Consider the following 12,307-nt stretch of genomic DNA (forward strand, 5'->3'; position numbering starts at 1 on the left):
GGCCAGCGGCAGGAACCGACCGGCGCGCGGGCAGCTTTTCCGGCCGGGCGGCGGGGCGGGGCCAGGGAGAGCGCGTGACTGGCGGCCGGGTCACGTGACGCGCCCGACCGGGCCTCCAAGATGGCGGTGTGCGTGGCGGTGATCGCCAAGGAGGTGCGTATGCGGGCGGGCCTGTCCCGCCCCTGCCCCGGGCGGGCGCCCGCCGAGAGGCTGCCTGCGGGAACGCGGCTGCGGGACCCCTGCCCGGGCCCCCGCCCTCGCCCCCTCCCTGCCCAGAGGGCTCCGCGAGCACGGGCCTGGGGGCTTCGCCGCGCCCCGGTGTGGTGGGGGCCGTGCGGGGACAGGCGCCGCCCAGACCCGCGTCCGCGGCGGCTGCAGTGTCAGCCCCGGGGCGGGCACGGCCCCGGACCCCCGCTTCCGTCCGCCCGTCAGTCCGCGGGCTCCGTTGACTCTCGCTCCCGAGCCTAGCTGCCCATCTTGCACCTCCTGCTGCGCGGGGCGCTCGCGCTCGGCCGCATCTTCGCCCGCCCGACCGCCAGCAGCCTTCCCTCCACACTGCAGCCACGGTGCTGTTTTAAAGCTAACCGGACCTTGTCACGCCCCTGCCGGAAATCTCGCCAGTGGCGGCTTGTTGCCTTCCGAGAACGTCAGAATAATCTAGTCGCCTCATGCCCCTCTCCCCGAACCATTCCGACCCAACGGAATCACCTGCAGCTTTCTCACCTCTGGGCCTTTGCACTTGGAACGCTCCTCCCTCTGTCCCACTGCCATCTTCGTACATTGGTCACCTTAGGTGTCCTTTTCTCCAGAAGGCTGTTTCTGAATCCTCAGACGGCTGAACGGCCGTCCACGTGGTTTTATATTGTATTCACCTGTGTTTCCAGAAGACCAGGCTTAGGAGGTGATCCTTAGGGAAGCTTTTCAAGGGCGGCCTTGTCTTAGCACATAGCGTGTTATTTGCTGGTGGGTTTGTTGACTGTTTCTCGCTAGATGTTAGTCCCGTTAGGGTAGAGAGAGCATCGTGTTTATTATATCTGTGCGGCACCAAGAGCAGGACAGAATCCGTGAATTGCGGCATGTGGGAGCCCGTGGAAGACCCGATTAACCCCTGGGGTTGGAATGGTAAGAATTGGCCGTGCAGAGATGAAGGTTTGAGCTGAGCCTCGACAGCGTTTAGCGAGAGGGCGTCTGAGTGCCTCTGCCCAGGTGGAGAGGTAGCAGTGAGGACGAATCGGGGAACAGCTAGTATTGTGGGCTGGGAGGACAGCACACTCCAGGACGGGGCCCCACACAGAAGGCCAGCGACTTCTCCAGGTGCCAGGGCTTGTAGTCGGGCTGTGCTCCAACCCAGTTCTTCTGCCCCTGCCCCTGCCCCCCGCTGATGATGCCCCATGCAGGCCACAGGGAAACCTCAGATTAGCCCGGGTTCCCTGAAGGCAGCGCCCACAGCAGCTCGGAGGGTTGCGCGATGGGTTTTAGACAATGAGAGTATGTTCCTGTGACTCATTGGTTCTTGTCGTCCGTGTGCTCCGTGGCCGTGTCCTCGTAGCCTGTGCACACGGGGCGGACCCTCGTCACCTCAGTGGCCGACATCCTTTCTTGCAGAATTACCCCCTTTACATCCGCAGCGCCCCCACAGAGAATGAGCTGAAGTTCCACTACATGGTGCACACGTCCCTGGACGTGGTGGATGAGAAGATCTCCGCGATGGGGAAGGCCTTGGTGGACCAGAGGGAGCTCTACCTGGGCCTGCTGTACCCCACAGAGGACTACAAGGTGTATCCTTCACACCTGGCGGGGGCTGGTCCCGTGGGCGGTCTCCCTACGGGGGCTTCGCATCCAGAGATCCCGCCTCCGGCTTCCAGGTGTAACTGTGGGATCAGGTGATCTCGAAAGACATCTTGGAATATCGCTCGGAAAGAAAGCGAGAGCTCTCAACCCGCAGAGAATTAGGGCAGCTTGAGGCTAATTGGGACTTCACGCCCTTTTTTACTTTAATTAGGAGGGTCACGTGGGAAGAGCTGGGCATGGATTCCCTGGAACTGTGTGGCAGTCTGCACCTGCCCTTTGTCCGGTTTGCAGAAGCAGCAGGAGCCCTCTTACTTAGCGCCTGTGAGGACTGCTTCCCGTGCCGTCTCAGTGGGGCCAGTGCTCCTGAGCAAGGACAGCAATTGTAGACTTGTCACCAGGCCCAGCCCCACGAGTCACCGTAAAGTTTTGACCGGTCCCTGGGGACAAACGGCATGACATCCGTGGAGTTCAGAGGTCGTTCCACGAGCAGTGCTGTAGCTTGCCCTCGGTGACATCTGCCCGGGAGCCACCGTCCCACCAGGGGAAGTGGCCCGTCGCGGTGAGGGTGCCTTAGGCAGGGTCTGCCTGTTTCTTGGGCTTCTGCACTGGCAGTTAGCGCTGCCGGGCCAGGAAGTGATGGAGAACGAAGTTGAGGTGCCCCAGGGTGTGGGCAGGGGGCCCCCCCCGGAGCTCCGATCGGGAGAAGACTTAGCTGCCCGTCCTTCTCCTGTAAACACCAGAAGCTGCCCCAGGGAAGTGTGCAGTCCCCCCGGCATGGTCCGTGTGGTCCTTTCCCGCTGTTGTGGGGCAGGTCCGGTCCGGGGTCCTTCTTGATGCAAGGTTGTGATATTTTGCCAAAGTGGCTTCGGAGCCAAGGGACGCGCACAGCTGGCCCTCTGCTCACACGCCGTCCACGGTGGTGCCGTTTTTCGTGCCGTCACAGAGTCTCTGTATTGAAAGAGTGTTCCCTAACCCGCCGTGCAGATACGGCTACGTGACCAACTCCAAGGTGAAGTTCGTCATGGTGGTGGACTCCTCCAACACGGCGCTTCGAGACAACGAGATCCGCAGTGTGAGTGCGCGGCGTCTCAGGATGTTCCTGGGCTCGTGCCTTTTCTCTCTTTCGCTTTGTTTGCAAATGCCGAGAAGCCAGAATTTCGGCAGCCGCGGCGTGTGCACGTGAATTAACACCATTGATTCCTTCTCAGATGTTCCGGAAGCTGCACAATTCCTATACAGATGTGATGTGCAACCCTTTCTACAACCCTGGGGACCGCATTCAGTCCAGGTGAGCTGACTGCCGTGTGGACCCTGCCTTGCGAAAAGCTGTGATTCTGAACGTGAGGGAGGGAAGGTCGATTTGAGCCACGGGCCTTGTTCCTCCGAGGAGTGGTTCTGACGCAGCAGAACCTGGTTTTCCAGTAATCACCACGTGGATTCCGACCTGTGAGAAGAGGATGGGGGGCAGGCCCGGGCACGGACCCTGCCCTCTTGGTTTCCCGCGTATGCCCAGTAAGTCCTGGGGCACCTCCGCGGAACCCACACACAAAGACCTGGTCTTCGATGTCAAACTGGGGCGGTTAGGAGATGGGGTCGCAGGTATGATCCACACAGCTCTCGAGTCGATGCAGATGGGACATTAGCACGTCACAGAGATGCTTTATAAAGAAGCATTCACACGCACGCGTTCCAGATCCGCCCCCGGGAATGCCCTGCGTTCCTAGACACGGTTCCTGGGGGGGCTCCTCGTAGCCGTCAGGCGAGAGGACCCTGCAGAGACCCAAGCCGGGCCCTTCCCGTGGTGCCTCCCCTCAGCCCCGTCACTGTGTCTCCCGGGCTGTGCGGGACGGGGACCGCCGTTAGCCGTCCTTGCTGTGCCGTGGCCCTGTGAACCCACACCGCAGCCCCGCACCCCTTCCTGGAGCCCCAGCCAGGGCAGGGCCGGGAGGCGGGAGGAGGGGGGAGACTCCGGTTCTCGTCGCCTGGCCTCGAGGCCGCGTTCGCTGGACTTTGGAGGACTCCTCCGGTCCGGGGGTGCAGAGCCCGGTCCGCTTCTCCGAGTCGGTCTATGTTTCTTTGCAGGGCCTTTGACAGCATGGTGACGTCTATGATGATACAAGTGTGTTGAGCCACAACTCGGCGGCCGTTGCTTGAAGACAAGCACTGCGTATATCAGCCATCGTCCAGATGGACGTTTATTATCCCGTGCCTGTTCCTGAGCGTCCCTGCTGCTGGGGGCAAGGCCTCGGGCACGGTGCGTGGAGACTAAAGGTCTTCTGAGATCACGTTTGGTGTTTTCCTTGTGTCAGCAGAGGCTCGGACGGGAGAGCGTGTCACGCGGCACTTTTGAGGCTGGCGCAGAGGTCAGGGACCAGAGCCGGGACGAGGGGCGGGGGGAGCGGGTGAGGGAGCCGACGGACCTTGGGGCCCTGCGGGGGCTGCAGCTGTGGGGCAGCAGAGACGGGAGCGACTCGTGGCCGGCCTCCGGTGGCTGACCGGGTGGGGTGGTCTGTGGGGGCAGGCCTCCTGTGCCCAGGGCCAGCTCTAGAGGGGCTCCCGGAGAGCCCACACACCCTCCCCTGCCTTCATCTTTCTGGACTCGTGCCTGGCCTCAGGAGGGAGCTGCTCTCAGCTCGTCAACTGCCGCCTGCTTTCCGAGCACCGAGTGAGCGAGTCCGTGAGCCTCCCCCTGGGGGAGCGTGTGGCGGTCCCTAACGGTTGGCGGAGCCCCTGGTCACCTGCTGCCTCCGCAGGCCCCTGAGCAAGCCGGGGGGAGGGGGTATGCTTGAGGAGCAACCGATGTGATCGGATTTCTGCCACGTGCTCCCCCAGAAGCCTGCTCTGTCAAGTCCAGATGGCAGTCCTAACTAGTTGACTGTGACTGAGGGGACATTGCCATCCGGGATCAGGCGGCCCCGGCCCTGGCCCCCTTCGTCATCTGGCAACAAGGACCCGCGGGGTCTGAGCCCCACCGCACGGTCTGCTCTGTGCTGTCGTCAGTGCCCTGGCTTCCAGCAGGGTGCCCCGGGCCAGCCGTGATCCCTCCCTCCCTCCCTCCCTCCCTCCTCAGTCGCTCCGGAGAAGGGGTCTGACGAGGAGCAGGGCCACCCGGACCCCCTGGGGAATGGCGGAGGCCGTTAGCACCGGGATGGGACCCGGAGGGGAGCCTTCCGTTCTAAGGAACGCGGGACTCGTTTTTCAAATTACAGAAGTAGAGGGAAAAAAGTCAACGAGTATGTATTGAAAACACAAGTGCCAGCCCAGCACCTTCCGCTGCAGGTGGAACCAGGGGATGGGGAGGAGGCCGGAGAAGCAGCCACAAGCAGCCGCTGGCTGAGCTTTTGGAGGTAATTGCTCCTGCCTGTGTAGCGGCTGTGGTAGAGCCTGCAGGTAGCTGGCTTGCCTCCTTACTAACGAAGTCCCAGTGTTATTGGGTACAGTTGACCGGACAGAAGAGATTTCCTACTGTCTGTAGCACTCCAGGACAGGTAGTTGTGGAATGTGAGTGGGTGGTGTTGGGAGGGACTTGCAGGAAGGATAGTTTGAAGGGGGATTCAGCTAGCAGATAGAGTACCCTTCCTTCATCCTTTCCCTTCTTCCTGCCTGGAACTCGGACGTGATGACTGGAGCTAAGGCAGCCATCTTGAGAGCATGAAGAAAAGATGTATCTCCTAAGGATGGAGAGCAGAAAGCTAGGAGGAACATGGTCTTTATTGACATGGCCCTGGATTACTTATAGTCAGCATTTCGTAGAGGAAAATAAACGATCTTGTTGAAGCTACTGCTATTTGAGTTTTTTGGTAGGTGCAGCCAGACCAACCCCTGTACCCACTTTACATTCAGGAGTTTTTGTGCACATTGTTAGGCAGCATCCCCATTTGGAGTCTGAGAAAAGCAAGGGTCAGAAGTAACGTGTTAGCCCTTGTGCTGCCAATAGAACGGTCTTGGGGCGGTTTCATACCGTCTTTCTGCATCTCTGTACCTTGAGGCTAGCCTCCTTGTGGGCCACCTGCCTGCCTGTCCCGCTGCCCTAGAGCTGGGCCCCATCAGGTGCAGCTCCCAGTCGGCCCTTAGCCCCCGTTCAGGTGATTTGTCTCTGTCCTTCCTTCTGCCCCAGACCAGACGGGGGCAGAGGGAGCCTGTGCCTCTCCACGTCCTCCGGGCACAGCCACGCAAGTCTGCTCAGTGGCTCACTGCTTGGAGCCCTCGCTGCCTACGCCCCCACGACAGGAGTGCTCTCCGCCCTCCTTCCACCATGGTCTGCTTGGGCCTAAAACCCATGGGAAACGAGGGGCTCCGAGGCCCGCTCTCTCCTCAGAGTGGCCACACAGAAGGGATCAGCTGTGGCTAGAAGACCGCCGCGTGCATGATGGAGCGCATCAGGACGGCGGCAGATGCCCCTGGCCGAGGAGAGGGGCGGCCCCTGGGTGCCCAGCAGGTGGGGGCTGGTGTCATCTGCCCTTGCTACGTAAACTTCTCTGCCCAGGACACCGGGGGGGTGGGGTGGGGGGGGGAGGGGGGCATGCCTCCTGACCACAAGTGGCCCAGGCCGCAAAGACTCCAGCAGGGCCGGTGTGGCCCTGGCCTGACATTCAGCCCCTCATGGGGGAGGGGCCGGGGGGTGGGGGTGGGGGTGGGGGGGGTAGAGAACAGAGAAATGTACCCCCTCCCAGTTCCAGAGGCCAGAGTCGGATCTGGTGTCATCAGGGCCGATTCCTCCCGGAGGTTCTGAGGGAGGGTCTGGCCCGTGCCTCCAGCTCCTGATGGCCACCAGCGATTCCTGGGGTCCTCAGCTTGTACAGCACCACACTCCAACCTCTGCGCTGTCTCCACACCGGGTCTGTGTGTGGCTCCTTGGACCGAGGGCCCACGCAGGTGATCTAGAATGACGTGGGCAGCTTTCACTTAATCACACCTGCAATGACCCTTTTTCCAAATGAGGCCACGTTCATAGGTTCTGGAAATTAGGATGTGGACACGTTTTTTTAGGGGCACGTTATTCACCCCACTCAAGGGTCAGATTTGACCCCAGATCACAGGGGTAGTGCGAACCTGGCCTAAGGCAGCCAGAGACAAATGTGGGTGGAGAGCCGAGAGGGGGCCTGCCCCGCCCCCAACTGTGGGCCGAGCACCGAGCAGCTCTGTTCCTGGCCTAAGGGATTGATAGGTCAAGCACGGCAAGGGGCCGAGTCCCTTTAGAAAAGCCCAGGGAGGGGTTCTTTGGCAGCGGCAGAACCAAGTGTTTGCTCTCCCAGCCCCGCAAGGGGTAGAGAACATGCGGCGCCCTCCCGAGCGGGCGGGGTGTGTCTGCACAGAGGGGCCACAGTCAGAGCGCCCCGCGTGGGAAACCCCTTCCGCTTCCCCGGCCTCTGACCAGGGCCGGGCCTGTGCCCGGCATCCAACGTGCGCGCCCGCCCTCCGCGCCTCACGGATGCCTGCCACCTACTGCGGGGGGCGCTCCCTGCAGGCCACCGGGCCTGGTGGCTCCGGCTCCGGCTCCAGCTCCCGGGTGGCACGGGGCTGGGTACGGGGCTGTGAAGTGGGATAGAGCCCGGCCTCAGACCCATCCCCCGCCTTTGGCGGTCAGACCTGCACCTGCGCCGGAGGAGGCGAATAAAGGCAAGGCCTGTCGTGTGCTTTTAAAAATTATTCAAATTTAATTTACTCTTTGCCATTAAGACACGTTTCTACTTTTCTTTAAAACGACTTAGCCCCGAGCTGACTCAGCGCCGCCTGCCGGAGGCTTTGCCCAGCGCCTTCCAAAGCCCCGAGTAGCCCTCCGTGCCAGCCGCAGCCCCCACCCCCGTGCCCTGCTTCATGCGAGAGACGTTTTTGGCTCCGGCTGCGGGGTCTGGGCCGCGGTGGGAGGCCCTGGACCGTGAAGGGGACAGAGCAGTTACTCTACGCTGAATAAACGGCCCCGCCCAGAGCACGGCCCTTTACTCTCGACCCACCCCAGCCCCACTCTCAAAATCGGATCCTCCCTTCAATACGGTGAATACCAAGGTGAAAACCGTCCACGGCCCCTGCATAGAGAGAAGCGGAGGTGAGCTCGGCCCCCCGCCACGGCTTCTCCTCCCAGGCCCCGCCCGCCGGCTCCTCTCGGCCCCGCCCACTGACCACATCCCGGTCCGGCCCACAGGTCCCCTTCCCCGGGCCCCGCCCGCCGGCCGCGCCTCGCCCACGGGCCCCTCCCGGGCCCCGCCCCCCGCCCGCGGCCCCCGCCCACCGGTTCCGCCCCCGAGGTCTGAAGCGGGCCCCGCCCTGGAGGCTGCTGCGGGGGAACGGTCCTCCTCTGGCGCCTGGCCGTCCTCGGAAGCCCCCGCGGTCGGTAGAGCTGATCCCCGGCAAGTTGGTCCTTTTGGGCAGCACCTGAAACCAAAGTCTGAGTCCCTCTGAGACCCCTGTCCTTGGACCCTTCTCCGCCGCGCAGCCTGAATCCAGCCCAGGCCAGAGCCCGGGGCTGATGCTGCCTCCAGGAAACCCCGGATTTCTCTGCTGGAGGCTCAGAGGCAGGTGTGCACAGGCCCCAGCGCCCGCCAGCCCTTGCGGCGGTAATTACAAACCCACAGCTAACCTGTTCCCTGCCAACCTTCTCAAAATCACCACTTAGGCCTGAACTGTCCAGCCACAGACGTGGTCAGGTGACGTGCCCCTGTCAGCCCAGCATCTCGCAAAGGTCCAGCTGGGGAAGGGGGCCTCCCAATGCCACATCCAGTCCGGAGGCAACCGCCGCCCCTGCGGCCCGGCCGATGTGCCCAGAGACACTTGGGGGTTGGAGAAGGGTCCTCTTGGCTTCCCTGTGCTTGCGTTTTCCTGGTTCCTCGGGGATTAACGGGTTAAAGTGAAGAAGCTCACAGCAGAGTTTTAGGGGACGCACCTTGATGACTCGGCCTCGGAAGATGCTCTTGTCCAACGCCACCGCGGCCTGGGCTGAGCTCTCGGCAGCAAACTCTATGTAGGCGTAGCTGGGGTGGGTGGGCATGGCGGGTGAGGGCCACCCCGAGGTACCCAGGCTCCCCGGGACCCCAGGGCGCCCGGCCCCTCCGGGGGCCTCCTCCCTGAGCCCCCTCCCCCACCCCCATGGCCTGCCTGGCACTGACCCCTTGGGGTGTCCAGAGAACTTGTCGCATAGGATGGTGACCCGGTGAACCTCCCCGCAGGAGTTGAAGTAGGCTTCTAGCTCCTCAGCTGTGCCCCCATAGTCCACCTGCCACAGGTACGGGCCCCTGGTGTGGGGAGGCCTCACCCTCCTGGGGTCTCCCACAGCACGTTTTCTTGGTAGCAGAGGTCTCTGTCCCCCACCCCTGTTGGGGATGGACCGGAGACAAAGACGTACGCACCCCCCGTGTGTTGGGCGAACCCCCAGGTTTATTTGGCCTGTCCAGAGAGCACGTGGCTTTTAAAAGTGGAATCTGTTGCCAATGATTGGCCGAGCGGAGATTTCAGGTGGAAACCCTGACTCCCAGGTCATGCTGGGAAAGCAGGATGTGAGGACACGGGGCCCAGGTTCCCTCTGGGGGGCAGCCCTCTGGCTTCTCTCCTCCTGGACCTGTGTCCCTTCCTTTAACCCCACGGCCAGGAGGAGGTGGCAAACCCCAAGAGGCCCCATCTTGCCCCCTCCCTGACTCACATTCCCCACATAGACGGATCTGTGGTCGGACTCCAGCTGCTCCGTGGGGGGCCCAGGGCAGGTGCAACCTACAGAGAGGGGGGCCTCAGGACAGCGGGTCTCCCTACCGGCAAGAAGGGGGCCCTTCCGGCAGGTGCCTCACATTTGTGGCTCACTCCTCACTGCTTGTGGGAAGAGGGTCACCCCTTGGGACTGTTCCGGCAGGGCCGCTGCCCGGCCCGACGCAGAGACCCTCAGACCCTCGCCGTGAGCTGGCACTAGGGGCTCAGAGCCGCGTGCCTGACGACTGGTGGCCCACCGCCAGGGGAGGGGCTGGCCCGGCCCCCTGGCTCCTACCTGCCTCGGGGCTCAGCAGCTGCCCGGCCGGTGTGGCCCCGGCGCCCTCCTCCCGTCCCGCCTGGCCCTGCGCCCCAGGCGGCTCCGGTCCTTGGGCCTGTTCCATGGCCCACAGCTTCACTTTGATGGCCTCCAGCTCCTGCCAGCAGGACCCCACACTGAGCCCAGAGGCAGGGTGGCCCCTGGGCTCCTCTTGGGGGGAGGGGGGAGTAGGCCTGACCGTGCCCGTCCTCAGGGTCCCTGGCTACTCAGGGACAGCTGGGGGGGAGGGGTCCTGGAACGGGACTGGGAAGGCCATGTGGACTGGGGCCCTGCCATCCTACCCAGCCTTGCAGGGGTGGGCAGCCCCCCTACCCTCTTCTAGGCAGGGGGACAGTGGCCCGGGAAAGGTCTGAGCTGCAGCCGTGGGTCCCCTTGAATCCAGGTCCTGGCCAGCCTCCGCTGGGCTCCACGTGGGTGTTACCTGGTCAGCTTCCGGGTACTCGGCCAGCTCCTCCCTCTCCAAGAGAGACAGGGGGAAGCCTGCATCTTCGGGGTCTTTCTCCGCTTCCCCTGGCTCCCCCTCCTTCCTGTCCCCACTCCCTGGCTCCAGAGGGGGCTTCTCGGCCCTGCCCCAGGCCCCCCAGCCCTGGGCCTCAGGGTCCGAGGAAGCCCTTTGCAGCCAGGCCCGGGTCGGGGGTGGGAAGAGAGCGTGGCTGAGGAAGGGCCACATGGGCGGGCCGAGGGGCAGGCGGACGAGGCCTCCCTGGCCGCTCGCCTCCACGCTAGCACCTGCCCTCACCCGCCCAGGGTTTTAAGCCCCTCACCAGGCCAGCTGCTTCCACTAGAGCGCTTAAAAGGCTTCCCGCAGGGCTGAACTTCCAGCCCCCGCTTCTGGGCCAGCCCCTTCTCCCCAACCCGGGCCGATGCCCCCCGTTGGGGAGAGAAGAGGGCTCCGCCTGCAAGGGCTTGCCACGCTCACTGGACCTGCTCAGGCTGGCGGGCCACAGGGAGGATGGCGTATAGGAGAAGGGGGTGCTTCCTGGAGGAGACGGTGTTTGGGCCAGCCTAGAGGGACTGGGGGCACAGCTAGGGCAGAGGATTGCATGGGCATGGGGCCCGGCGTGAGCAAAGACCTGGAGCAGGGAGGGCAGGGTGTGTGCCACAGGGCGGGGCCCGGCCCCTCCTCTTGACCCTCCATCGATTCCCCGCGGACGCTCCCCTCTCGCGCCCCTCTCTGGGCCAGCTTGTGCGTGGGAGCCGCTCACAGGAGGCCGGAGTCCCGTCCTGGCCACGGGGCCTAAGGGCTGAACCCTGGGCAGATCTGGGGTGGACACTGCTTGTCTTCCTTCTGTGAGGCTTCTGCTTCTCAGTTCTCGCCCCTGGAGGGCGGCCGTGGGCCTTTGTCCCCAAGTGCCCCGCTCTCCATCTGTCCTCGCTGAGCGGCCCCTCTGGCCTCAGCCTGGCTCAGCCGTGTGGAGCTCCTGGTTCGTGTTTTCTCTGGCCACGTTTGCCCCGCCCAGAGCCCCCCTCCAGGCCTTAGCTGGGAGGTCCACGCGGGGCAAACCGGGGTCTCTTCCCGGGGAGCTGGGAACTGGGGGAGAGGCGCAGCTTACACGGAGCGGGTCTGTGCGGCCCCGGAGCCGGACAGCCTCTCTGCCCAGCTGGGCGGGGGTGTGGGAGCACTGGTGGCTGAGGCTGTAGCCCTCGGAAGCAGCAGGGCCCCGCCTCCCGGGCCCGAGCCCCCTTCCCTCGCTCGCCTGGCTCTGCTCTCTCACTTCCGGGGCAGGGTCTGTAGGCCCGGGGCACGTGACACCTGCTGTGGTCCTGTATGCATGGGGGGGGAGCGGGGGGGGGGGCACCTTGCCCGCCACACCCCCTCTGTTTCCTGCTGCACACAGCCACACGCACTTACAGGGGCAAGACTCCAGGGGGCCCCATCGCTACTGCACGGCTGTTTCCAGGAAGCCTTCCTGATTCCTCCTCCTTTCTCTCTCGGCCATGGCACCAGGCCTCCCCCTCGGGCTGTACGTCACACCCCCCCGGGTCTCCCCCGGCAGGCCACGGTGCCTGAAGGGCAGTATCCACGTCTGTGCTGAGGACGGGACCTCCGCCCAAAGCTGGCTGGGTGAGGACGGAAGGGTGGGCACTGCCCGCCTCTCTCCCGTAACTCGAGGCAGTCGGGTCCTCTCCCTCCTTGCAGGTCCGGGGCCCCGGGGAGGGCCTCTGGCCTGGGCCCGTCCCTCCACCTCCACGTGGGAGGCAGAACACCACAGTGGCCGTGTGCAAGCCAAGAGCCGGCTGGGCTCAGGCCGGGCCCCCGGCCAGCCTCCCTCTGAGCTCAGGTCTCTGCAATGGAAAAACGCTGTCACCCTGCTCTCGGCTGAAGTTGCTGACACACCAGGCCCAGCTGGGGTTCCCGCCAGCCGCCTGGCGTGGAGACAGGCTTGCCCCCAGGCTGGCCTTTCCAATGACGCCTTTCAGAATACATCATGTTCCAAGCCTGGGCCCAAGTATTAATAACACTCCTTCCTTCCAGAAGCCGCCAGCAAACCGGGAGTGCCGAGT

At 63.8% G+C, this 12,307-nt stretch overlaps 2 protein-coding genes across 8 annotated transcripts; one reads left to right on the top strand and one right to left on the bottom strand.

Moving 5' to 3' along the window:
* Nucleotides 1-30: 30 nt before the first annotated feature.
* TRAPPC2L (trafficking protein particle complex subunit 2L) lies at nucleotides 31-4,076 on the top strand. 3 transcript variants are annotated; one of them, XR_006590832.1, is made up of 6 exons: nucleotides 34-153; nucleotides 1,606-1,778; nucleotides 2,776-2,863; nucleotides 3,000-3,079; nucleotides 3,214-3,303; nucleotides 3,874-4,076. XR_006590832.1 is itself a non-coding variant. In XM_045047281.1 (5 exons), exons 2-5 carry the CDS (start codon nucleotides 1,663-1,665, stop codon nucleotides 3,917-3,919), a joined length of 330 nt encoding a protein of 109 aa, XP_044903216.1. In that variant the 5' UTR covers nucleotides 31-153; nucleotides 1,629-1,662; the 3' UTR covers nucleotides 3,920-4,076. The 3 variants fall into 3 exon arrangements, 2 of the variants coding, with proteins under 2 accessions (XP_044903216.1, XP_023101483.1); XM_045047281.1 differs by lacking the exon at nucleotides 3,214-3,303 and having other exon boundaries at nucleotides 31-153; nucleotides 1,629-1,778; XM_023245715.2 differs by lacking the exon at nucleotides 3,214-3,303.
* A 2,354-nt stretch (nucleotides 4,077-6,430) lies between these two features.
* Nucleotides 6,431-11,637, bottom strand: PABPN1L (PABPN1 like, cytoplasmic). Of its 5 annotated transcripts, none has more exons than XM_045045626.1 (7): nucleotides 10,224-11,637; nucleotides 9,761-9,899; nucleotides 9,425-9,492; nucleotides 8,895-9,001; nucleotides 8,672-8,759; nucleotides 8,021-8,163; nucleotides 6,442-6,671 (listed from the first exon to the last, which is right to left on the bottom strand). In XM_045045626.1, exons 1-7 carry the CDS (start codon nucleotides 10,470-10,472, stop codon nucleotides 6,581-6,583), a joined length of 885 nt encoding a protein of 294 aa, XP_044901561.1. In that variant the 5' UTR covers nucleotides 10,473-11,637; the 3' UTR covers nucleotides 6,442-6,580. The 5 variants fall into 5 exon arrangements, with proteins under 5 accessions (XP_044901562.1, XP_044901563.1, XP_044901561.1 ...); XM_003998332.3 differs by lacking the exon at nucleotides 6,442-6,671 and adding an exon at nucleotides 7,426-7,817; XM_045045627.1 differs by lacking the exon at nucleotides 8,895-9,001 and having other exon boundaries at nucleotides 6,431-6,671.
* Nucleotides 11,638-12,307: the final 670 nt, after the last annotated feature.

The sequence above is a fragment of the Felis catus genome, chromosome E2, assembly GCF_018350175.1.
Source record: "Felis catus isolate Fca126 chromosome E2, F.catus_Fca126_mat1.0, whole genome shotgun sequence".
NCBI classification, from domain to species: Eukaryota; Metazoa; Chordata; class Mammalia; order Carnivora; family Felidae; genus Felis; species Felis catus.

Excerpts from the sequence above, each read along its gene's own strand:
- TRAPPC2L (XM_023245715.2), top strand. The coding sequence starts at position 121 with ATGGCGGTGTGCGTGGCGGTGATCGCCAAGGAG. Across the intron at positions 1,779-2,775 it reads CCCACAGAGGACTACAAGGT|ATACGGCTACGTGACCAACT; the intron begins GTATCCTTCACA and ends CCCGCCGTGCAG. Across the intron at positions 2,864-2,999 it reads GAGACAACGAGATCCGCAGT|ATGTTCCGGAAGCTGCACAA; the intron begins GTGAGTGCGCGG and ends ATTCCTTCTCAG.
- PABPN1L (XM_045045626.1), bottom strand. The coding sequence starts at position 10,472 with ATGTGGCCCTTCCTCAGCCACGCTCTCTTCCCACCCCCGACCCGGGCC. Across the intron at positions 9,002-9,424 it reads GATCCGTCTATGTGGGGAAT|GTGGACTATGGGGGCACAGC; the intron begins GTGAGTCAGGGA and ends TACCTGTGGCAG. Across the intron at positions 8,164-8,671 it reads TCCGAGGCCGAGTCATCAAG|GTGCTGCCCAAAAGGACCAA; the intron begins GTGCGTCCCCTA and ends CTTTGGTTTCAG.